Source organism: Manis javanica, chromosome 9 (assembly GCF_040802235.1).
Source record: "Manis javanica isolate MJ-LG chromosome 9, MJ_LKY, whole genome shotgun sequence".
Classification (NCBI taxonomy): Eukaryota; Metazoa; Chordata; class Mammalia; order Pholidota; family Manidae; genus Manis; species Manis javanica.
In genome coordinates this window covers 50,978,241-51,004,657 of record NC_133164.1, presented here as the reverse complement: position 1 = coordinate 51,004,657, position 26,417 = coordinate 50,978,241, and the positions used below count along the sequence as shown (strand labels likewise).

General features: G+C 38.5%; 2 protein-coding genes and 1 non-coding gene across 8 annotated transcripts in view; 2 read left to right on the top strand and 1 right to left on the bottom strand.

Annotated features, from left to right (window-relative positions):
- The window catches only part of WBP4 (WW domain binding protein 4), a 29,243-nt gene extending 16,977 nt beyond the window's left edge, over positions 1-12,266 (bottom strand). Inside the window, exons 1-7 of the mRNA XM_073212559.1 lie at positions 12,107-12,266; positions 10,888-10,960; positions 8,730-8,792; positions 8,513-8,636; positions 3,109-3,276; positions 929-975; positions 401-476 (exon numbers count right to left, since the gene is read on the bottom strand). Of these exons, the coding sequence (XP_073068660.1) occupies positions 401-476; positions 929-975; positions 3,109-3,276; positions 8,513-8,636; positions 8,730-8,792; positions 10,888-10,960; positions 12,107-12,108 (553 nt within the window). The 5' untranslated portion in view covers positions 12,109-12,266. The remainder of the gene's footprint in view (positions 1-400; positions 477-928; positions 976-3,108; positions 3,277-8,512; positions 8,637-8,729; positions 8,793-10,887; positions 10,961-12,106) is intronic.
- A 108-nt stretch (positions 12,267-12,374) lies between these two features.
- The window catches only part of ELF1 (E74 like ETS transcription factor 1), a 141,078-nt gene continuing 127,035 nt past the window's right edge, over positions 12,375-26,417 (top strand). For 4 of the 6 annotated variants that reach the window (XM_073212555.1, XM_073212557.1, XM_073212550.1 and 1 more), the window contains exon 1: positions 12,380-12,901. The gene's annotated coding sequence lies outside the window, so the exon portion shown is untranslated. Of the gene's footprint in view, positions 12,902-26,417 lie in introns of all 6 variants that reach the window. The other 2 variants (XM_073212558.1, XM_073212556.1) reach the window with 2 other exon arrangements.
- TRNAE-UUC (transfer RNA glutamic acid (anticodon UUC)) lies at positions 12,932-13,003 on the top strand. Its single transcript has one exon. It is a non-coding gene; the product is annotated as a tRNA-Glu (tRNA).

Below are 26,417 nucleotides of genomic sequence, written 5' to 3'. Positions count from 1 at the left end.
AATTAGTAAAAGAAAATCTGACAATCTCAGCCATTGCTAAAACAGCTTCAGCTTTGTTCTTTAAGAAAGGAAACAGGCAAGTTGAATTAGGTGATTTCTAAGTTATCTTTCAAGGTAATAACTATTTCTAAAATAATCATGATTAAAATCAGTAATGGTAGAGAAAGCAACAATGATTCTTTTTAAAACTTGTGAATGCACTATCAATTGAGAACGAGCAGCACAGTATATTACATGTGGAAATCTTTCTGCTTTTTACTAATGTTCTTAAATTACAAAAACAATACACACTTGCTGTGGAAATGTTTATTGCTATACTAAAATTTCCAAGTTCAGTTGATTCATCAGCAGGTTTCAGGTATAATTTTAGATAGTTTAGATAATCAAAGGCAATACTTACCTCCTGTTTCTGTATTATAATAATAGGTATAGCCATCTTTACTGAGACCCTCTACCCAAACAGTCTTCACTGCTGCCTAACAGGAGGAAAAAAAATCAGTATAAACTAAGATAAGAATGTGGTTATCTATTAGATAACTAACAGTCAGCCACCCTTTCCTCTCCTCCTGGCACCTGGGAGTTAGGGGCACTGACCATAGCCAAGAAGCTTGGTTTGTATCATGGGCCAACTTTCAGGGAGAGACTGTCTCACCTTTGAAAGCCAGGAACAATTCTTTGCAGATGGACAGGATCATGTGTATGGCAGTAGACTACAAACCAACTAATATTTTCCCTGCACAGAATTTTTGGGAAGACATCACTTTTTCACCTCCACCCAGCCTTTTAATGAAAGGACTACAGGAATAAAGGAGCAAAGTGTATGTGTGGGACTTATTTGGAAGTAAATTTGCTTAACAGAACTACAGAACCCCAGAAGCCAATCACTTTAAAAAATAAAGCAAAGACACTATTAATGTGCTTCAGTTACCTTTTTTAAGTTTCCTTGAAATCCTTCAGGTTTCTCCCACTGAGATGCTTAATTAAAGCAAGATATATTGTATTTATAAAATTTTTTGGCTTAAAAAAAAAAACTTTCCAAAAAATTTAATCTGGCAAAAATTTTCAAGATACTCAATGTATACAACACACTACAGATCTATAGTCAAAAACAAACTAAAAAATAAAAAGAAAGAACATACATCTCAATAGCATTGTGCAAAACAATACATGTGAATGCTATGTAATGAAGAAGAAAGAAGGGTTAAAAGTTACTGGTACTTCTATAGGAATTATAGTCAGGTAGAGCTTCTCTTAAAGACTTCATGAAATTCAGGCTTAGTATTTTTTGAAGGAATGAAATGGCTTTTTAACATCTTGGGGCAGTGTAGAGTGAGAAATGGAATGAATGACTCAGAAGAGGAACAAGATGAAATATGCAGGAATTAAAAATAAGTACTGCTGAGAGCAAGAGTATAAAATAGGATGGTGAACAAAGCAAGCAAGCAATAGGCACTATAAGGGAGAAAAGACATAATTAATTGTTTCTATGTAAACTTGAGAAAGATAAGCCTTAGCATATAATATAACAATTGATGATTCACTGCTGAACTGTAACATGCACTTCACTTAAGGCTCAGTGCAAACTCTTGAGTGATTATTACTACTTCTTTGTAGTCCCAAACTGACTGTGATTCTAAAGATCATGTAACAATACCTTAAGTTCAAGGTTTCATGATTAACGATCTGATCTCCTTTCCTACCTTCCTAAGTTTTCTAAACTTTTCTCCTGGCTTTTCTTCTATCCATTCCTTTCATATACATACTACCCACCCTTTTACTTCTTGTTTTTTCCCTCCTTGTGATCTCATATACTCCTACAAGTTAACGTATTATCTACATTTCCAGACTCAACTTACCTCAACTCCAGATTCTAATCATCAATTAGATTCTGGAAATTGCCACAGCAATGTTCTATAGGTACCTCAATCTCAACATATCCAAAACTGAATTCATTACTATCCCACTTTCACTTATTCTGTTTCTGTTTTCTCTCTCAGTAGGTGGCACCATCATCCTCCCAACCCTCCATGATATGGCCTCAATCTATTTTTCCAGCCTTTTTCTTCTGCCATGACATGCTCAAGAACCTAATGTTTTATCTTTACCAGATGACAATTTCCCAAACCTTCAAAATCTTTTTTAAGGTTCATATTATTCTACCTGTCTGGAATGCTTGCCATACGCTTATAACAACTTATTGTAATCTTTTTCAATCAAAATACCTATGAAGTATCTGCACCAGGTACTGTGTTAGATGGTACGGGTACAAATGGTGAATAAGATGACATCAGTAATGATGTCCTCATCTTAGCTTATAGGTCAGCTCAAAAGGAATTTCTGTGACAATCTCTCAGATCCACATAATCATAATTCCTCACCATTTTGAACTCCCATATAATCTTAATTACATCTCTTATATTATAGAACTTTGAAATTCCTCCTTGTATCAAGCTTATTTGTTTATACATGACACTAAATTTTAGGTTTCTGGGGAGTAAGATGCTAGATAAATGTATAATAAATGCATTTATCTCAGAATTTATATGGAATAAAAATCCTATATACATTTAGTCTTAAAGGAAAACAAAAACATGTTTTTGATAGTCTTACTGAAAAACACCATTGTGTATTCTGTAGAACTATCCAAAACATTAATAGGATGGGAGTGCTTTACTAGGTCACTCAAAACAACTACATTAAAAAGAAAGCAGTTTCTGATTCCCAGTCTGCTTTTGGATAGAAAATTTCTTTCACAGTAAGTTTTATTTCAAGAACTCTATAATATAAGATGTTAAGTGGATCTGAAATGTCTTATTTCCACATAAAATGATTTATATATAGTTCATACTTTAAGAAGGTTTCATTGAGAAAATATAAAGCTGTAGCTTATTTGTAAGGAACCCACTATTAAGGCTTTAATTAAGTATGACATATAACACGAGTCACCATGAGGTTACCTTTTTAAAGGAGACATAATTTTTTTGCCATTGTGGCAAAATGTAAAGTTATAGTCTTTCATTGTTTAAATGTTTCAATATAACTTAAAGTCCTAACATAAGATAAACTGTTAGTAGTCATTCTCTACTATTCTAAGCCTGAATGACTTACCTCCTGTGATGAGATCATAATAGTAATGGTAACCCTCAGAGGTTATGCCTTCTATCCACCTGCCCTTTGAAGGATCTTTTTTCTTTTTCTTTTTTTCCTTCTGCTGTTTTGATGCACTGGGAGGTGGGACAGTGCTGGCTACTGGTGATATGCTTGGCTCTGAAATTTCTAGAAAACAGATGTGATAAGGGTAAAGTAGCCAATGTAACTTTTTTTTTGTATATGCTGATAGAAAACATTAATATTATTCCAATCAAAAGCTGACAAGAAGATTCTTTTGGGAACCTGAAACATTATTGTAAAGCTTATTTGGAAAACTAAACATGCACAAATATTCAGGAGAATTATAAAAAAGAAGTGATGAAAATATATAAAGAGCTCAACAAACAAAAAGCAAATAATCCAATTAAAAAATGTGCAGAGTTGAATAGACAGTTCTCTAAAGAAGAAATTCACATGGCCAACAGACACATGAAAAGATGCTCCAAATTGCTTGTCATCAGAGAAATGCACATTAAAACGACAATGAGATAACACCTCACACCAATAAGGATCACTACCATCTAAAAGACAAACAACAACAAATGTTGGCGAGGTTGTGGAGAAAGGGGAACCCTCCTACACTGCTGCTCGGAATGTAAATTAGTTCAGCCATTGTGGAAAGCAGTATGGAGGTTCCTCAAAATGCTCAAAATAGAAATACCATTTGAAAAGCCAAGCCTTTTCAAATCTTCTTGGTATGCTTTCAGGGCAGCTGCCTCCATTGCAGCATTCCACTTCTAGGAATTTACCCTAAGAATGTAGCAGCCCAGTTTGAAAAAGGCAGATGCACCCCTATCCACACTATTTACAATAGCCAAGAAATGGAAACAACGTAAATGTCCATCAGTAGATGAATGGATAAAGATGTGGTACATATACACAATGGAGTATTATTCAGCCATAAGAAGAAAACAAATCCTACCATTTGCAACAACATGGATGGAGCTAGAGGGTATTATGCTCAGTGAAATAAGCCAGGTGGAGAAAGACAAGTACCAAATGATTTCACTCATATGTGGAGTATAAGAACAAAGAAAAACTGAAGGAACAAAACAGCAGCAGACTCACAGAACCCAAGAATGGACTAACAGTTACCAAAGGGGAAGGGACTGGGGAGGATGGGTGGGAAGGGAGGGTTAAGGGCAGGGAAAAAGAAAGGGGGCATTACGATTAGCATGTATAGCGTTGGGGGGGTTACGGAGAGGGCTGTGCAACATAGAGAAGACAGGTGGTGATTATACAGCATCTTGCTACGCTGATGGACAGTGACTGTAGTGGGGTGTGTGTGTGGGACTTGGTGAGGTGGGGAGCCTGGTAAACATAGTGTTCTTCATGTAATTGTAGATTAATGATACCAAAATTAAAAAAAAAAAAAGCGATGAAGGGACTCTAATACTACCGGTATTAAAACTTTTAACTACGGTAAAAAAAAATCAGCAGTGTAAAACTGACCTATGAGTAGGCAAACATTAGATTGAAACAGAAAAGCACAGAAACAGATCCAATAGCAGACTCCTAGTGTTTATTTTAAAGAGAAAAAGAGGCCATTTAATAAACGATGTTGTACTAGCTAGTTAATTATTTGGAAAAAAGTAAAGCTACTCCTTATTCCCCAGTCTGTCCCATGTTTTTTACACCATAAATTCCATATTGAAGGTGGGTATATGAAAAGAATAGAGTAAATCAATGTTAATTTGACTTTTTAAAAATTCAAATATTCTGTATTACAAAAATAAAAACAAAATAAAGACAAATGACAAATATTTACAACAAATAAGCCAGAGGGCTAATATTCCTAAGAAAGATCTCTTAGAAGTTAAACATTCTAAAAGAAAAATGGGCAAAAAGTACAAAGGTAATTCAGTGAATTAATATTTACCTTTACTAATATTCAGAGAAATGCAAATAAATATTTTTTGGCATTAGATCAGTAAGTCCTGAAGAGAATGACCAAATTCAGTGTTAGTCTATTCATCAGGTATTTTACATGGTGTGAAAGAGTAAGTAGTTTCTATGACTCTACTTTTTTCCAAAGGATTGGCAGTTACTCCCAACACCAGCTAATAAATTAACTTTATTTCTAGCAAAAGTGTAAATCAGCCCAACATTTCTGAAGAGAGCTTGGTATTACTATCTATATGTAAAATACATTCATACTTTGATTCTGCAATCTCAATTCAAGATTGAACCTACAGAGAAAAAAGTGAAAACATGCATGCATAAGGATGCTCACCGAAGGAATCTTTCTAACAGTGAAAAACTCTAAGCAACCTAAATGTTAATCAGGTAGAAATTGGTTAAGTTATGGCATATTATAATCTTTGTTAAACACTTGTTACAAGTGGTCACTAAGTAATTTATACCATTACATTAATTTTTGTAAAAACTGAAGATCATAAACCTATCAAGAGGTAATTCTGGTTACTCCAAAGCCTGTGCTCCTAGCCCCTCTGTAGCTACTATGTATATCTTTAATTATTTAAAAGATGTATTTTAAAATATTTTTTATTGCAGTTATCATTGATACACAATCTTATACTGGTTTCAGGCACACAACACAGTGGTTCAACAGTTAGTTAACCATATTATTTAAATCCTCACATCGTCCTCACCCTCTCTAGTTTGGTCACTATCTATCAATGTAGTTAAGATGTTACAGAATCATTAACTGTATTCTCTATGCTGTACTACTGTCCCCCCATGACCACCTTATATCACGACTGTGAATTATTTTGCCTCTTTATCCCCTTTCCTCTCCCCTGCCATTTCCCAACCCCTCCCTTTTGGTAATGATTGAGAATTTTTGTGCCCCTTTATCTCCTTGACCCTCCCCACACACCCACCCCAACCACCCCCCATGGTAACCACCAGTCACTTCTCAGTGTCTATGAATCTACTGTTGTTTTGTTTGTTTTGGTTTGGTTTTACATTCCACAAGTAAGTGAAATCATATGATATTGATCTTTCTCCACTTGGCTTATTTAGTTTAACATAGTACCTTCTAGATCCATCCATGTTGTTGCAAATGACAGGATTCCTTTTTTTTTTACAGCTGAGTAATATTCTATTGTGTATATATACCACATCTTTATCCATCCATCCATTGGTGGACACTTAGGTTGCTTCCACAACTTGGCTACTGTAAATAATGTGATGATAAACATAGGGGTTGCATGTATCTTTTTGAACCAGGGACTCAATTTTCTTTTGGGTAAATTCCTAGACATGGAATTACTAGGTTGTATGATTTGTCTATTTTTAGTTTTTTGAGTACCCTCCATAGTAGCTGCACCAATTTACAGTCCCACCAACAGTGTAGAACGGTTACCTTTTATCCACAACCTCACCAACAATTGTTATTTTTTGTGTTTTGAATAATGGCCATTTTAACTGGTGTGAGGTGACATCTCACTGTGGTTTTGATTTGCATTTCCCTTATAATTTAGGGATGTGGAGCTTCTAAGAAAAGACATTTGATGTACTGAGGGGAAAAATAAAACAGCCCCCAAACAGACCATATAACTTTATAAAAATAATTCTAAAAATGTCAAGAAAAAGGGCAGTAAGTTTTAAAAACTCTTTTCTTTGTACAGTTTTATTTAGAAAAATGTATGTTATATTTAGGAAATAGACTATGAAAAATATTTAATAGGAAAACTGTTTAAATTTAAATGCTAAGATTTATTCTCTCATAAGGCAGTATAATGGAATCCATGTCACTGATGAGATGAATTTCCAACTTCTCCTCTTTAATTCTGTAGGAACACCTACATCCTTTCTCCCCTTTAAGTGAACATATAGCTTTATCCTAGAAATACCACCCTCCTCCCCCATGTCCAGGAGAGTTTTTTTAAAGTCTGGTTACAACTGGTTCTTATTTGATCATGCCAAAACAACTGTTATTCTGCTTAAAAACATAACTGAAAGCAGCTTTTATTAGAGAGTAAAGAGTACCTACCATTCCTTGTTGTGTATCCCACCCATTATGCAAGATCCACAACTGAGATCTGCTGCTATATGCCTGGTTTAAGAAGGGTGGTGATTTGTCATGGGATAATTACTCACAGAGAAATTCCTAACTTAAAGCATAAATTCAGTAACAATATTGGTACATTATACTTAATAATGCCTTCTATCTGGAACTGAGTTATCCTTATATCCTCAAATTGTTTACCTCCTTGCTGGTGAGGATGTGGTGAAAAGGGAACCCTTATATACTGCTGGTGTATGTAAGTTGGTCCAACCACTATGGAAAACAATATAGATTTATACAATCCAGGTGTTACACTTCTGGGTATATACCCAAAGTAAATATAAAGAGGTTTTCAAGGAGAAATATGCATTCCAATGTTTATTGCAGCATCATTCATAATAGCTGAGACATGGTAACAATCTAAATGCCTATTAATGGATGAATAGATAAAAAGTGGTATGTACACACACACACACACATACATACATATTCACAATGAAATATTATTCAGTCATGAGAAAGGAGGCTATCCTGCCACCTCCAACAACATGGATAGACCTTAAGCATGTTATGCTAAGTGAGGTAAGTCAGAGAGAGGAAACACAAGTACTGTATGATAACTTACATGTGGAATCTAAATAAATAAGACTTATAAGAAAAAGTGTTTCCAAGGGATGGTGGGGTGGGGAGCTAAGAGATATTATTTAGGGGTACAAGCTTGCAATGAGTAGTAAATAAGCCATAGAGATCTAATACACAATACTGTGATAAATATTGGCACAATATTTATTTTAATGTGAATACTGTGATATCACAATATATGATTTATGGTAATCATATTATATATAAATTTTTCAAAGTAACACTTATATACCTTAAATTTACACAATATAAAACGTATTCAGTAAAAAAATTAAAAAAGAAGAAAAAATTATCTACCTTCTAGTAGTCAAGTCAGTTAATTTGTTCACAAAAGGCTAATTCACTATAAATCAACCATATAAATAAACATGATTCTATTTTGGCCATAAAGTAAATTATTGTTATAACGCAAGGCCTATATTTTAATGAACAGTTTCTTTTAGCTTAATAATTAAAATACCTAAAAAAGTCAGGTATCTCTGAAATGAGCCACTGACCTAAAACAGAGCTGGGATTAGATGACAACCAAAGTAGTATGGTTGTTGCGAATGAAGGTGTTAAAAGATGAAGCTTTAAAAGAAAAACAAAAGGGCATAAGTAAAGGCCCACAGTCTAAACAGGGCTATGATGAATAGGAAAAGCACCGAGAGTATATACCCTGAGTGTATAACCTCTTTATTGCAACAATAAAAGCTCACTTAGCATGACCTCTGAGTTACTTTTAAAACACGCTGGTTGCCTTTTTACCTGACTCCAAGCCAAGCCTTTTCAAATCTTCTTGGTATGCTTTCAGGGCAGCTGCCTCCATTGCAGCAAACTCCTTTGATGCCTTTTCTTCTTCCTTTGCTTTATCCAGGCTTTTCTGTTTAATCTATGTAAGATACATATAAAAGTGAAAGCTAGATAGATAAAAAACTCATATTTACATAGAAAAATTGACAAAGAAAGAAGCAAACTAAATTACCTCACTGATTCTCTTTGCCACATTTTCCTTATGATTCTTTCCTCTTTCATGAAATTCAACACTCTTGAAAATGAAAAAAGAAAATACAGAGCAACATAGACATCATAATGTTCACATTAAATAACAGTAAATATGGGAATGGAACATAAAATTGAAACTGAAATGCCTGGCAGAAAAGATAAAAATAATTTTAATGCCAATTGGCCCTTTTTAATGAATGATGCAAGGAAGCTGAACCACATTATTATTATGCCCTCTAAAGAGGTTCCTTTGGTGCCTAAAATAGACTATGATGGCCATATTAATGGAGAAAAATACAAGGTACTCTTAATGAGTAATCTAATGAGTATGACTGTAATGGGGACTCAAATAAGACGTGAAGCCAAAAGAGGAGTGGACAAGAAACACCTCTCAACATAAAATGTAAAAACCAGTTAAGTCTCTAGAATTTGTACAGCTCTATTTGCCACATTAGGTAAGCGACACAGACAATAAGGCATTTAAAAATTCCTCCTAAACTGTAAACCAATATTTTTATACAATATTGTTATGGTACAAAATGCAAACCTCCTATGCAGAACAATTTGGCACTATATCAAAATTAGTCTGCTATAGTAGAGAACAAAGAAGCTCCCCACATATTGATGTGAATAGTATTCAACTACTATGCAGTATTAACTAAATACTGTTCAGTTAAAAAAAAACAGTGCAGTACAGCTTATATGCTACCTTTTATATATGTTGGATTAAGAGCCCATATGTGTATATGTGTGTGTGTGTATATATATGTATGTATGTGTAAATGAATATAGAAACAATGGAAGGATAGAAAAGAAAATGAAGAAAGTAGTAACCTATAAGAAATGATGGTAACTAGATACACAGGGACAGAGATAGGTGAGTGAATGCATTTAAAATAGCCAGAATGCTTCCTAAATTACAAATGTCTGTTTGTATGGAGTAAGAAATTTCTGGTGAACTTTGCAAAGTAAGTTTTGTCAGTCAACTCTTTTATGATGGATTAGCTGAGTATTCTAAGGTACTACCGTGAATTCTTCTCTGAAGTGTGACTTTGTAAAGATGTTCATCCTGTTTTTCATATATTGGTTTACCTAAAGTTGATTTTATCCAAGGCCCACTCAAAAATAATTTGTTTCTAATTAAATGTCAAATCAATGTGTGTATTACCAATTTAAGAAGATGAAGAAAGACTATTCTAGAAGGGATTATTACTCTAGGTAACTCATAAAATTCACTGAATTGCTTGGGTACCTCAAAGGAAGACAGACTACCAGTTATTTGTGTAGGCTTTAAAATGTGTGGCATTTATTTGTAACGACTGCCTAAGTCAAAGAAGATAGTCAAAAACTTTAAACAACTATCCAGAAAAGTCCAAAAACCAAAACTAAACTCAAAAGAAAAATATCCCCAAATTCCTTGTAGACAGTAGGAAAAAAAGGTCTACCAAAGAAATACAACATTGTTAAAGATGGACCTACTATCTCTTGTGCACGCAACTCCACCACGTAAAAATGATGTATGTATGTAAGATACCCTAGGGTTTATGTATTATGTGTATAATATGACATGCATGTGAGCGGGAAAGAAATGGCACTGTCTTTCGTTTTTCTTCAAATCTGATCTAGACTAAGAGATACAGTAAATAACGGGTTTAGCAGAGTTATTTTCATATCCACAAAAGAAGGAATGATATTTTCAAATTTGAGTATTTATAGATATAAAGCTCTGCATCATATATTTTATCTCCAGAGCAGAAAACATGAAAAACTACAATGTTGTTTCTTCTTACATATTAAGGGCTTTCTGTTTTTACTTTTCTTTATATATGGCAGTATTACAAGTAACACAATCATAACGTGTTTTATAAACATTGATGAGATTACCCACTCAATGTCCATTTCCTGAATGTGACTGAAAGGCCATAGAGAAAATTTGGCTCAATGTATAACCAAATTCAGCCTGATGAAAAGGAAGAAGGCTCACAGCTTTTCTAGAAAGAGCAAACAGACAGTAATGTTCTAAAAAACAAAGAGCAATGCATATGAAAGTGCTTTGTAAACTCTTGAGCTTAGATCAAAAGAGAACACTTCATATGAATACAGTATTATTAGAACCTCTACTAATGGAATTATCATACAGGCCTATTGTCTGCTATCCAGCACTTGCAGTAATCGCAGAATTTCTTTGGTTGTGACTTCCAGTAGTCTGCCCTGAAAAAGGGATAAACAAGTCTAAGTTTATTTGTAATTAAAAAAAGATAAAATTCTGCATGCTTTACATGTTAGAATTTGAAATATAAGCCCTTGCTACTGAATCTTGCCTTGTTATTCCCAGAACCCTGTTTTATTATTTATCTGAGTGAAGCAGTCAACTGAAATTGTTGCCAGTAAAGTAGAAAATGTCTGCGCCAGATCTAAAACTCCCTTAAATTTTTTTTTCTCATTTGTTAACTGCCGTGTGAAGAAATAAGAAACATCTCATTAAAAATTACTTACTCTTTTTATTCCTTTCGGGCATTTTGGGAGGTTGCTGTAATGGAGGCCAGAAACTCATAAAGTTTGCTTTAAAGCAAATCATTTTCACCAAAAGAACAAAACACAACACAGAGAAGGCAAATAGTGACTCTGTAGCATCTTACTATACTGTTGGGCAGTGACTGCTATGGGGTATGGGGAGGATGACACGATAACATGGGTGAATGTAGTAATCACATCGTTTTTTCATGTGAAACCTTCATAAGAGTGTGTATCAATAATACCTTAATCAAAAAAAAAGAACAAAACACAAGACTCCTCCGGCGGGAAATTGTGGTTCTTCAGAGATCAGTTAACACAATTTGTTTTTGGGCCTCTGGGCAAGAAAGAGTTGGAAAAGCCAAGGGACCTCTCAGCCAGCAAGACAAAAAAAAAAAAAAAAGGCATTACGCTAATCAGGGTTGGTGGTTTCTAGCAGGCGTTGGAGGCATCGGTGGCCGCAGTCGAACCCAGGTTTCACAATACCCCAGGGTTCAAGAGCCACACGAAAGGAAGGGTGCAGGCGCCCCCAACTGCGTAGGTGGAGGGAGCCCTCCGCCCCTCCGCAGGCAGCCCTCCAACCCAACTGGCTGCCAGCCCCCGTCCCGAGAATGCATGCTCCGCACCCCGGGGCGTCCCGCCGGGGCGCATTTCTACCACGCCCAGTGAACCGGCCCAGCCGGTCTAGGGCCGGTCGCGAGCGAGTTAAGAGCGCCTCCGTCACGCCTCCAGCCGGAGGACGGGGAGGGCGGTGGGCGGAAGGATGGTGGTGGAGGGAGAGACCCAGCCGAGAAAGGGCCGGCCAAACAACACCGCGTTGTTTAGAGCCGAGACCCGACTCACATGACTGCATCAGCCGCTCCGTGCGTCGCCCCCGGTTCCGGTTGAGCCTCGACTTCGCACGCGGGAAGAGTCAAGGCCCGACCCACCGCGAGAACGACCGGAGCCTCCAAGCCGCGGCACCTCCCTCCTTCCCCGAGCCCAGTGTTCCACGGTTCCCAACTACGGGTGCCCAGGCGACTCAGTCCGCGCTCGCAATCTCCTCCTCTCCCCTCCCCCTACAGGGGCGGTGCTCCCGGCCCCTGAGAGGTGGGGTCGGTATAAAGGAGTTGAGGTCACCAGAAGGGGTGAAGGCACGACGGGACCTGCGCTGAAGAACGGATCCTCAAGCCTCAAGTCCCCGCGTCACCCCGCCTTCACTCTCTCTCTTTCCCCGGGATCCAGAACCTCCGCCCTTCTAGGCTCGCTGGCTCGTGGCCAAGGAGCGCGCGCGCCGCCTCCGCCCCGAACGCAAACAGCTGTTGCGGAGACGTCGCCGCCCTCAACTTTGCCAAGTAGTCCGCACGAACTCTGACCAGCGGAGCAACGCGGCCTCGTAGGCTGGGGCCGTTGGCCGATTAAAAAAAGAGAGGTGAAATAGTTGGTTTCGGGGTAGCGAGTCGCTGGACTTTGCTTAAGAACTTTTCCGAGGCGGAAGAGCGGCCCCGCCCAGGCCCCGCGACGCCCGCGCGCTCGGGCCTGGCTCGTTCCTTCGCCGGGGAGCGCGTGGGCAGCGGCTGGAGTGGCGCAGAGGCGGTCACAGGAGTGACTGTGCTGGGAGCGAGCCGAGGACGCGGCGGCGGCAGTTGCACTTGTCAGGTGAGTCACCGTGGGCCCCATATCAGCACTTCCCATATGGTCTAGCGGTTAGGATTCCTGGTTTTCACCCAGGCGGCCCGGGTTCGACTCCCGGTATGGGAACAGTGTGTTATTTTATAAATTGGCATGGGGAAACTTTTATTTCCCTTACCGCTGCCTCTCTTCCCATCCCCTTCTCCGGGTGAATGTGTTGAGAACGAGCATTAGGGTAGTTGTTGAGGGGCGCCGTGATCTGTGTGTCTTCGGGAGCTACTAGTGCTGCGCCGGGCTGGCTGGAGGAGCGAGTGCACTCCGAGTCCCTCTCCTCCCTTCTCAGGCCGGCGGGGTTGAGCCGCTGGGAAGGGGTTTCACTTTCCCCCGAGGCTGCCTTCCCGCCCCTTCGGCCCCGGGGCAGTCATCTTCTAGACGCTCAGGAGGTGATGATTAACTCCGGCCTGTCTTATCTACTCCCCGCGCCCTCCACGGCACACACCCTCCTACCGTCCCAAGTGACCCGGGGCGGGCTTGTCCCCTCCCCTCGGCCACCGCGCCCCACAAGTAGCCCTCGTTCTCTCTTCGTCGGGTGTTTACGAGAACCCCTACTGAGCCCCCAGAAGAAAGCAGCCTCCCGGCGGCGGGCGCCCTGGGCGGGCCGGCGAGCCCAGGTGCCCCCTGGCGCGCCTTCGGGTCCGCGCATCTATCTGCGCGGCGCCGCCCGATCGGCCGCGTGTCTACCCAGCCCTCCCGCGGCGGCCGAGGCCAGCCTGCGAGGTCTCCCCAAGAAGAACCCCACTTTCAAGAGCCCCGGACTTAAGTGCGTTTGCTTGGGAAGGGAGTCTTCTCCCCTCCCTTCCCCTCCCCTCTTATCCCCTTTTTAAACGCGCGCGCGCGCGGACGCCCGCACGCTCACGCGCTGCAGAGAAGAAAAATAGCACTCTGATCAAACGTCTTAACTTAAAGAAGAAACTTGACTTTTCAAAGGGCCTAACATTTTGACCGCCGCTGATAGAAAATCCTGGAGTGGAGGTGGGGTTTGAAGGGAGAAAATTGGCCGGAGACTGGGGAGGGGATGTTACAACAAAGTTTCACTGTATTTTTAAATATAGAAGCCCTGTGTTTATTACAAAGAAGGGGCAGCTGTGTCAGCAGCATGTGCGCTGTAAATGAAACAAAAGCGTTATCTTAATGCAAGATGAAATTAGAAAATGGGGTGAGCTATAACGTTTAGTCTGTTGCGCCTCTGGGAGCATGTGAAGAAGGAAACAGTGGCTTTGTGGATTGGTTTCTGGTCAGTGCCATTACTAATAGCAGAAGGTTTGGTTGTTAGTATATGCGTTCCTGAACTATTTTCTAGTTTTAACTGCACAGTGAGTTTTGAAATAATCTGTTAATATGATCTTCGTGATTAAGGATTAGTTACTTTTGCATTATAGACTTCCACAATTAAAAATTTTTAAGTCATCTTCATTAATTCAAATATTTGAACATTTACTCTGCTCCAAGCACAATAGGTGGTTTTAAAAGTTGCTGATCAGATTCTTCATGTTAGGATGTTTTGGATAGAATACTGAAGCATTCATATTTTGGTCCCCGTGATTATCTTATGTTTGACCTTGTGTAGGACTTTCATCTTCTCTAAGTTCTGGGTTTAGACTCATAAATTCTTCGTAATTATAACTCATAAGCTTACGATAGAGTTGCAAGGTTTGTTGAAGAGTTTTTGAATAGGTAATGAAATTGGAAAAGGTTCATGTAAATAAAGATTGGGATTGTGTCCTTTATTAAGAAACCATTTGCTGAAGAATTAGATCCAAATTTGGAAGGAAGACTCCTCTGCCTTGTCTCCAGAGAGGACTTAACTCTTGACCTTGCATTTTGTAATGATTTGGTATGATACTGTACCAACCCTGGATGTGATTTTCAACTGAGTACCCAGTAATTGCAAATAGCTTTATTCTGTATGTACTTGAGGATATGCTGCAGGGAGTAGTTCGGTGACAATATCTTTGTCCAAGAGGCAGATTCATCTTGTATATTGTTGTGTACCAGGCAGAACAGGGTAAGACACATCTGAGTCGCAGAACTGCTGCAGGAGCACAGAGGGGAGAAATCAGTTCTACTCAGGGAAGAGGACTGGAGAAGAGAGAAAGAGATGAGAGTGTTTGCCCTGGATCTTGAAAAACTGGTTGGATTTCTCTTGGTAGGGAATGTGTATCATAAAACTGAGGTGGAGGGGGAGCAAGTATGAGGCTGGCAAGTAGTCTTGGTTTAGCAAGAGTGCATAGTGCCTGGAGGGAGAGCCATGAATATTCAGCTGGGTTGGTAGAAGGGAATTTTAACTTGATCAATGTTGTCTAGGTAACAGGTTCTTTTATCAAGGGCATTTATGTCACTGGTTTTCAAAACACTTCTTGTCTCTTTGAATAAACTAAATATAGCAGTAGTATGTGAAAAGTTAATGTTTTAAAAGACTCAAGATAGAAACATGTACAATGAATGTTTTGTGCCCATAGGTTTTTTTATGTTTAGCAGTTGAATATTTAAAAGTAATGAAATGGTGAAAAGCAGCCAGTTAATTAGAATTTAATTTAAAAGAATGAAATCTAGGTTTAAGTTATGAGAATGAGCTGCAGCCATATTCTTACTGGCTTGCTGTATTGAAAATGGCCTGAATGTACTCAGAGCTGCAAGGTAGTGTCAGTAAGGCATACACCTTAAATTGATTCAGATTAGGTAATAAATTTGTAAGAATTAATTTGTATGTTTGGGTCTATTACCAAACACCATTGGTAGTTATGTTTTAGGTGTTCTCTCTTGGGCCACAAAGTAAGTGGTACTAGCTGAATGGTGTGCATTTACCCAAATAGTCTCTTTAATATTTGCTACTGTTAGAGGCAGTTAGAAGATACGTGACAGTACAGTAAATGTTTGCATAGGTGATCACCTGTATTTAAAAAATACAAGGAATTAAGAAATGGTGATTGCATTTTAACATCCAAAGATCTTATCATGGTCTCTGAGGCCCACCATTATCTGGCCTTGGCTTACTTCCCCAACTTCATCCCCGACTTTCTCTGCCTCTTCATTATACAGCCACACTAGCTTCCTTTTGTTTCTTGAGCTTGCTAAACTTTTTTTTTTCCCTCTGTTTTATTTCTTGCTACTTCCACTCTTTGGAATGGAAAGCAGTTTCCAGCTCTTCACATTTCCGGTCTTCTCCAAGAGGTCTTTTCTTCACCCTGTTTTATTTTCTGCTTTTTCTTTGTTACTATATGAAATTAATATATTTACTCATTTCTGGATTTGTTTGTTTTTTTTCTTCCACTAGAATATAAATTCTCTGAGGATAAGGGTATTGTATATTGAGGTCATTCTTTTCTATAAGATTCGGACAGTAGTGAGGAAATTGAAACCCTTTATACCTGTTAGGTGGAAATGTGAAAAATGGTGCAGTCACTTTGGAAAATAGTTTGGCAGTTCCCTCAAAATGTTAAACATAGAGCTACTGTATGACCTAACAATTCCATTCCTAGTATATGCCCAAGAAAAATTAAAACACATACCTACCAAAAACTTGTGTTTAAGTGATTATAGCAGCATTATTCATAAGCAGAAAGTAGAAGCACAAATGTCCATCCAACTGATGAATGAATAAATAAAAAGTGTATCTATATAATCAAATATTATTTTGCAAAAAAGGAGTGAAGTACTGATAGATACTGCAGTATAGATCAGTCTCAAAATTGACGCTAAGTGAAAGAAGCCAGGCTCAAAAGACCACATCTTGTGTGATTCCATTTATATAAAATGACCAGAATAGGCAAATCTGTAGAGAAAGAGGATAGGATGTATTTGCCTAGGACTAGGTGGGGCAGGAAGGAACAGAGGGATGGAGTGACTGCTAATGTAGGTACAAGATTTCTTTTTAGGGTGATTAAAATGTCCTAAAATTAGATTATGATGATGTTTGTGCAGCTGTGTAAATATACTAAAAATATGTTGAATTCTCTTTGAAAGGGTGACCTTTATGGTATGTAAATTATATCTCACCAAAACTGTTAAAAAAGATCGAAGCAATTAAAAGCACATACAATATTTTGTCTCTACACTTTATTTATCATTTGGATATTAAGTATTTAAAAATACTAATGGGATGATTTAACATTGCAACTCTAGCTCCTAGGTAGTCCAGGAGTATGGTTAAGTACTCAGTAAATAACTGATAAAGGAGTATACTGATTACAGATTAAAATATACAGATAATTTTGATACAGTGCAGTGTGATAACTGCTCACAAGGGACTAAGCCAAGTGTTAGAAGGGTTTGAAGTGCTCCGGAATATCACATCTGGATTTGTGTGAAGGGAATAGGAAACGGTCTTCTCTAGGAGACAGCATTTGAGACGGGGTTTGACAGCTGGTTGAGCTTTTTCTGGTGGAGGTAATATGGTTGGAGGCAAGGCATTAAGGAAACAAGCAGGAGCAGAGGCACATTAACAGTTGGTAGCACATTTTAGTTGAACTGAGGGTACAAATAGTATAGGAATGGGAAATGAGGCTGCAAAAATAGATTAGGGCATGTAGCAGACAATGTCAGTGCTGGCAGATCTTCTCTGGTATCTTTTTATATTCCCCCCAAACCTTAGTGTGTTTTCCAGTGGCCCGTGTCTGGGAACAGCTTTATCCCTTACCTGCAGAGAGCTGGAAATGTGTGGGGACTTCTCTCCCTTACCCTAACAGCTCTCACCCCAAGTGTCCAGCCAGGAGAGTGACTTTGGAGCAGGGACTTTGACTTGTTGCTTTCTGTGTCATCAGCACATGGAGCAATGGTGGGCACTCAGTGAGTATTCAGAAACCACTTGAATGAATGAAAACCAGAAAGTCACAGGTCTATTCAAAGTGAATTTATTTTACAAATCCCCTTGATTTTTGCAGAACATTTAGATAGAAGATTTTGGAAAGTTCTGATTGTGGAGGTGCTTGAATTTTGGGATAAGGATTTTATTTAGCTGGGAGAGATTTCTGGTGATTTTGGGATAAGGAGTTTATTTTGCTGGGAGGGATTTATGGTACAATGTTAAGTGTTTAATGAAATTACTTTGGTAGCAGTATACAGGATTAACTGGAGGATGGAAGGATTGTTCCTGGGGTCCATTCCCATCTACCCACGCTCCCTGGGTTAGGCTTTGACCAAGCTGAAGGGTCTTTTGCAGTATAGTAATAATAATATGACAGCTTCCTTTGCCTCTAATCTCTCCCTAAATAGGGTGGTGGCAGCAGAATAGAAAGGACCAGATAGAAGAGGTACATTGAGGAAAAGTTTAAGATGTCAGGAAGTAAATACTCCTAGAAGAAATAAGGAAGTTTGAAAGCATAGATGCTTTCGGAGAGGACAGGTAATTTTTGTTACTTGGGCTGGTCAGAGAGTAGATTTTTATCGCCCCATGTGTATGTGTGTGACTTGTTGAACACTGAAATTGTTGTTTGACTCCAGAGCCAAAGTTAAGACTGTGATACTGCCACCCTGTGGACAGATCAGCTTAGAACTAAAACCCTCCAGACAAATAAAATTTCATTTGAAATTGACTGTTTTAGAATGAATTATGGTTCTTCCACGTTGGTATATGTGGTTATGTTCATTAAATAGAAAGTTGAAATTTGTTTTCTGAGCTTTTTCTGAGGCTTTTAAATAAATGAAATCTAAAATACAATCAATATTTTAAAAACGTTGCAAAGAAATTCAAGAATGCTTTTTAAATGGCATACTTTGCTCCAGATATTTCATATCAGAGTGTGTTTTTTAAAACATTGTGGCATGTAGGTCTGTTGTAAAATGACCTTTCTTCCTTATATTGGACTGATTTTTTTCATCCTATTTTATAATATATATGGTATTGTCCTTGAGAGTTGTATTTATTGAGAAATTTGTGAAAACTCTACCTTCCCTTTTTTGGGCTAAGTGAAAGTGGCCTTCCCATCCCATTTTTTGTAGCCCTGGATTTTACTGTTAAGAATTCTCCATGCTTTGATGAATTACCTTAATTGTATTTACATGTAAACAATTTGGATTTTAATGTATATCTGCTTATTTGAAAGAGCAGTCTGTTCACAACCTAAACTGGTAAACTAGCTTGAATCAAAATAAAAAGTGATTGTGAAAAACTTATTTGCTCTTTTAACTCAGGAAATGATTCCCTTTCTGCAAAATAAAACTTTCCCATCAGATGAGCTGTTTATAGCCTCATGTCCTAAATGACTTACACACTTGTATTCCCTGAGGTGTCAGGATGGGCGGAGTAGCCATTTAGTGCTTGAAATTTGTGTTAACAGTGAAGCAGAAGTGGGCTGAAGCAGCTTTCCGAGGTCAGCAGTGTACTGTCCTTTCTGACTAAAATCCAGGCAGAGGAAGAGAATGGATGAAGGGTCAGCTGAATCAGTAGCCCCTTAAGTTACCTGACACTTCACCTTTGGGAGCTTACATTTTAGTAATGGGGAGATTTTCAAAAATAATGGTAATGATTTTAATGTTTATTTCTCTGTGTTTTTCTCAAAAGTATAGTGCGACAAACATGATAATATACTTTAAATGTTTGGTTTTATTTAACTTAAGTGTATGGGATTGTGGCTGTGTGGATAAAATGAGAGCCCCTGTGGCCAGGATTTTCACCTGGCGGTGGTTGACCAACTCACTGCACACCTGTGGGCAATACATGGCTGTTGACTCTATAAAAAGAGCTCAGCCCAGTGCTCTGGGTGGAGGCAGAGACGCTAGTGCTCCACCTGCCGCTGGAGAACAAGACAGGTAATAAACTCTCACCCCAAAGAACGTTTTGCTGTCAATTTCTTTGGTCACACCGAATCCATAGCAAACTTGCCCGGGGCTGAAACCCATTGGCAAGACAGGCTGACTTTTCTAAATTATTATTTTCTACATTTGATATCTTATGTTCTACAGTTGATGTATATATACTGTGTAATGTTAAGTGAAGTAGACTATGTTGAAAATGCACATGCTTAGCTAGGTTCACAAGGTACGTTGCCATACAGAAAATAATATGCAGATATTTAAGAAAAGTAACTTTCAAAACACCTCGTGGTCCATTTACTCCTAAGTATGTAGGTGAAGAGCCAGTAAAGTTAGAGATATATTTGTTTTCTAACCTTCTTTAATGGTTTTATCATCATACAGTTTTTAAAACTGTAAATGACATTGAACTTCTATAAAGATTTTAGTTTAATATTTAGCCTATGCTTAAGAAACTGCCTCTTTATGCCAGAATGGTAACTGGTTTAGCATTAATGATAGTATTCCCTTTTGTTTTTCACACCTGGGTTCATTTTCACAAAAGTAAATATAAAACATTATTTTTGTGAAGTGATTCCAGTGAAGTGTCCAAAGACAACTTGAATTTTAATAAGGAATAACAGCTGTTTTATAAGTTTTGTGTGTGTGTAAATTTTAATGTCTTATTTTTGAGTGCAAACTACTCATTATTAAGTACTTTTGATTTAAAACTCCTGCTTTATTTTAGATCTCGGGGAAGGTACTTAACTAGGGATATCTAGATCCAGAGAGGCCAATCCAGATAGTTTTAAATCTTTATAGTTTAATCTTTTAATTTGGCTAAAGTTTCCTCTGGATTCAAAATTCCAAGACCAGGATATTTCAGATTTAGGATGTGTTGATAAAAAGTTTCATGCAAAGAAAGCAATATATCTATTTCCATATTTAATTAAACATTTAATTCACGCTTTCAAGGTTGTTCACACTTTTTGGGGTTTGTTTTACTGCAGCCTTCCTAACATTTGTGTTTATCACTAATACCATCTTCGGCAAAGGAGCACAGATGACCCTGTTTCCTGGGAAGGAAGGAGCCCTGCCACTCCATCACACACTGCATCGGGCAGGCTCTGACCCAGCTGCCAGAGCTGAAGTAGAAAGGAAGAGTATGACAGGAAGGGCTTCACCACAGGCTAAGTCCCTGATTGACCAGAACTTAGGTCGGAGGTAGGGGTGAGGGAAAGTAGCCTGATGAAAAGACAAAACATAGTCTTAAGAAATTCAAGATTCCAAGCAGGCATTTGGCTTCCAGAGAATTTCAGATAAGTGGAAAACCCTTTTCTTGATTTGTTCTCCCTAATTTTCTTGCCATTTCACATGAACCACAATTTTATTGTCCCTTAAAACACTCTGAAAGATTTTCTTATTTTCCATCTTCAATATCTTCTAAGTCTTTTGTTAGTTTACAGAGCATATTTTAAGAGGGCTGTCTTGCCAATGGGTTTCAGTCCCAGGCAAGTTCACTATGGATTCAGTGTGACCAAAGAAGTAACAGTAGAACGTTCTTGGGGTGAAAGGGTTATACCTAACTTTATTTCCACTGTGTCAGGTCAATCACTAAAATCCCATCCACTCAGAGCAATCCTGCACGCAGCAAGCCAGTCTGTCTCTGGGCCTCTTTGCCCGCACAGCCGTCCTCTGGGCCTCTCTGCATAGTTGTCCCACACAGCCGTCCTCTGGGCCTCTGTGTTCGGTGCTGCCACCACTCCAGCCTCTGCTCTGCTCTCCTGCAGCCTTGCAGCCGTGCCACCATGCCACTGGGCAGAGCTCTTTATATAGAGTTAATAACAATGTATTGCCCATGTGTGTAGTGAGCTCGCCAACCAGGGCCAGGTGAGAATCCTGGCCACAGGAACCTTCATTTTATCAACAGTGGCACTGTACATGTGACTTACCAATGGGTTTCAGCCCTGGGTAAGTTCATTATAGATTCAATGAGACCAAAAAATGACAATGGAATGTTCTTGGGGTGAAAGGGTTTGTACCCAACTTTATTCCCACAGTGGCAGGTCGATCACTAGAATTCCATCCACTTAGAGTCTGCATGCAGCAAGCCGGTCTCTGTCTCTGGGCCTCTCTGCCCCTGCAGGTGTGTCACTCTCTGTCCTTGGCACTGCCACCCCTCCAGTCCCTGCTCTCCTGCTGCTGTGCTACCCAGAGCACTGCTGAGTTCTTTATATAGAGTCAATAGCAACATATTGCCCACACGTGTGTAGTGAACTAGCCAACCAGGGCCAGGTGAGAGTTTCTGGCCACAGGAACTTTCATTTTATCCACAAGGGCTTTTTGCCATGTGTTGGAAGGAAGAAGAAAGTATGTAAAGTTCATTTAAAAGCAAACTTGCCACCTCACACTTATTAGGATGGCTGCTATAAAAAAAAAAGACAGAAAATAACATGTTGGAAAGAAAGTGGAGAAATTGGAACCTTTGTATACTGTTCATGGCAATGCAAAATGGTATAGCCATTGTGGAGCCAGTATGGCAATTACTCTAAAAATTAGAAATATCATTACCATATGATCTAGCAGTTACATTTCTGGCTATATGCCCAAAAGAATTAAAAGCAGAGTCTCAAAAGAGATGTTTGTATATCTGTGTTCATAGCAGCATTACTTATGATAGCCAAAAAGCATAACCCAGTGTCCATCAGTAAGTGGATAAACACAGCGGGGTTTATATTGATATAATAGAATATAGCTTTAAAAAAGGGAGGAAATTCTGACATTCTACAACATGGATGAACCTGGAAGGTATACTAAGTGAAATAAACTGGTCACAAAAAGACAAATAGTACATGATTGCATTTGTATGTGGTACCTGGAATAGTCAGAATTACAGAGACACAGTAGAATGGTGATTGCTAGTGGTTGTGGGGAGGGGGAATTGGGAGTTGTTTAATGTGTATAGAGTTTCAGTTTTACAAGATGAAAAGATTTCTGGAGATTGGTTTCACAGTATAAATGTAATTATTACTAGTGAACTATACACTTAAAAATGGCTAAGGTGATAAATTCTGTGTGTTAACCACAGGTTTTAAAAAGGTAAATTTGAATTTATATTTGGATATGCAAATTGTAAACATGAAAAAGCCATCTTTATTGTAATTGAAGTTACTAATTTGGTTGATATTCAGGTGTTAGGTACTGGGGATATAATGATGAAAGCAGACAAGATCCTCGTGAAGCTTATAGTTTAGTGGGGAAGACAGACTTGATTCAGCAAGTAAAAAGTGTGCTTGAGTATTACATACGTAACAGGGAGACCCCCTAACTGGGCTGGAAGGGCTCTATTGAAAAGGCTTCCCTCGGAAATGGCATTTCAATAGAGACCTGAAGGGTGGGTAAGCATTGGCTAGGACAAAGAGGGGAATGGGAAGGGAGGGGAGGCTGAGGAAGTAGCATTTTTGCAAATGCTCCAAAGCAGGAAAGGATATGATTTGGGAAATGAAAGTAGGCCCTGAAGGCTGTAGCAGCGAAATGAGAGGGGAGATGAGGATGGCAAGTGTCAGGTCATATAAGGCATTGTTTAGACCATGTTAAGGGTTTTGAATTTTATCTTAATCAGAGTGGGCAGACATTGATGGGTTTTAAACCGGGGTGGGTATGTAGGTGGAATGGAGTAGAAGTAGAGAGAAAAATTAGGTATCTTTTCATACAGTGTGGCCAATAATACAAATTATCTTCTTAATCTGGTGCTTGACTGTCAGAGGGAAAATGGTTCATTTATATTTATTTAGATAATATATTGGTTGCCACTATGGTCTGTTAATGTAAAATGTTCTTAAAGGGAATTCAAGGGAATTTTCAAGAGTAATTGAGCAGAGGTAATTTTCACCTTCATTATCTGACTTGGTAGTTGAAACCTTAGAAATGAATGTGTTTGCCCCGAGGGTGTCTGGAATGAGAAGGGGGTTTTCAGCAGAACTTCAGGACCTCTAGTGTTTAGTGTTGAGATACAGGAGTTGGGGCAGAGGAGACTCAGGAAAAGTAGTGCAGGATTGGGAGAAAACCAGGAGAGAGCATTAATTAGGTCTAACAAAATAATATCTGGAAGTGTTAATTGGATTTAGCTCTGTGTAGTCATTGGCTGTAGTTTGAACAGATTTAGTGGCCTGATAGGGGCAGGATTAGATTAAATTAGATTAGAATGAGTCAAAAGAATGAGAAATAAAGAAACGGAGTTTAGACAAATCCTTGAAGTTTGGTGTGAAGGGAGGGAGAAAGAATGATAGATGGAGTTGGAGGTTTGTGTGGCAGTTGGGTGTCAAATCATGGAGTTTTTTTTTTTTTTTTAAGGAAAAGCATGGATTTAAAAAATTTTAAATCTTCTGCATCCGTGGATGTTTTGTTGCCCTTGTCTATCTTGGATTAATACTTAGTCTATAGGCACACACCTGATCATCTGCATTTTCCCTCTTACAGCACTAAACTATGTTTTCTACCTTTATCTTGCATCTACCTACCACTTCAGCATTTTATTAAAAAAATAATAATAATAATGATAAGGGAGAAATGTGGGATTCACACATAAATCAAGTATAAAAATCAAATGAATAATCATAATTGACCTGATTGTGTATGGTTCATGATGCGTGATCAAAACCGAAAGTTTCTGTGATGACTGCCCTTGCACTGTTCACCATGTAAGAACTTACTCCCTATGTAAGAACTTGTTCACCATGTAAAAACTTGTTCGTTATGCTTCAGAAGATTGGAGACTGTTGAGAATTAGGCTTGGGGTTGATTAATGATTGTGCATTGAGTCCCCTATACAGAAGTTTATTGTTGTTAACAACCATATGATCAATAAATATGAGAGATGCCCTCTCAAAAAAAAAATACCTTCTTTAGATCTATGAAATATTTGAAAAATATATTACATATCTTGCTGATACCCTATATAGGTTCTACCGAATACAAATATGACCTTCCTGTTAACTTAATCTAGATACAGTATCCTGCAGTCTTCACACACAGGTACTGTCAGGCCTATTGAGATATGAAGGTCTGTTTGTCAGTACACTAACTTCTGATCATCTGGGCAGTGAAAATGGAGAATCTTGGGTCCAAGTAAGACTACTAAATTTGAATCTCAGGTGTAGGACTCTCAGTGTGTTGGTGTGTGCATGTGTCCGGGCGCATGCACGCACCTGCTTGCCCATGTCTTTCTCATGCATCTACTCTGTGAAATGGCTTTGGGGAATTATTGCCTCAAGAATGCTCTACTTGGACTTGGATGCTTGTTAATAGCTATGTCATGAGAATTTAAGTGAGATATGTACATCAAGCACTTCTCAAGGAAAGAATTTCAAAATTTTGTCTGCCTGTGATAAACATTGTTTGTTTTTTAGGACTAAACTAGTTTGATCCTTTTTCCTGGTTGTAAAAGTACCACATGTACAGTACAACTATTTTTCTCCCGTACTTCTTCCCTCCTCCCTGTATTCTAAGGGCTGTGGTGCTTCCTTTTACTGCATTGCCTTTGTTTGCTCCTGTAACTTCCTCTGCTAGTAGTATTTCTCCCGAGACACTACATTGACTGGCTCTTTATTATTGAGGTCTCAAAGCAGCTGTCACATTTTTGGAGAGGCCTTCCCTATCTAAAATAGGTTTTCTTGGTTACCCTTAATGTCACTTTGTTGATTTCCTTCTTACATGGCAGGAACTATATCTGAATTGTTTGTTTACCTGGGTCTGCAGGTAAACTGACTCTATCCTTTCTACAGAACAGTGCTAGGTGCACAGAAGTTATTTACCGAATAACAAAGCCAACAGTAGTACTCATAAAAGTCTTACTAACCAGTGTAAGTACCATTAACTTCTCATTGACCATTACTTCAGATATTGAAATGAGAACCATACACGTGTAAATGTTTATTGTACAGTGACAGATGCTTGCATATTTCACTTAATGTATCCTGGAAATTTTTCCTGTCTATACCATTTTATATAATCATTTTTTTTTTTTGAGAGGGCATCTCTCATATTTATTGATCAAATGGTTGTTAACAACAATAAAATTCAGTATAGGGGGGGTCAATGCTCAATGTACAATCATTAATCCATCTCAAGCCTAATTCTCATCAGTCTCCAATCTTCTGAAGCACAACGAACAAGTTCTTACATGGTGAACGAATTCTTAGATAGTGAATAAATTCTTACATGGTGAACAGTACAAGGGCATTCATCACAGAAACTTTCGGTTTTGATCACGCATTATGACCTATAAACAATCAGGTCAAATATGAATATTCGTTTGATTTTTGTACTTGATTTATATGTGGATCGCACATTTCTCCCTCTATTATTATTATTATTTTTATTTTTAATAAAATGCTGAAGTGGTAGGTAGATGCAAGATAAAGGTAGAAAACATAGTTTAGTCCTGTAAGAGGGCAAATGTAGATGATCAGATGATCGATCAGGTGTGTGCCTATGGACTAAGTGTTAATCCAGGCTAGACAAGGGCAGCAAGACATCCACGGATGCAGAAGATTTCTCTCAAAGCAGGGGGGATGAGGTTCTGAGCCTCATCTCTGTTGAGATTATCATTCTTTTAATAACTGAATTATATGGTGTATTCCATATAATGAGATGGATTCTGTAACATCTAATTTATGTAACAGTTTGTTTCCAGTTTTTTACTATTTATTATGAGCAATAGTGCTGAATTTCTGTCTACATCTTGCATATTTAT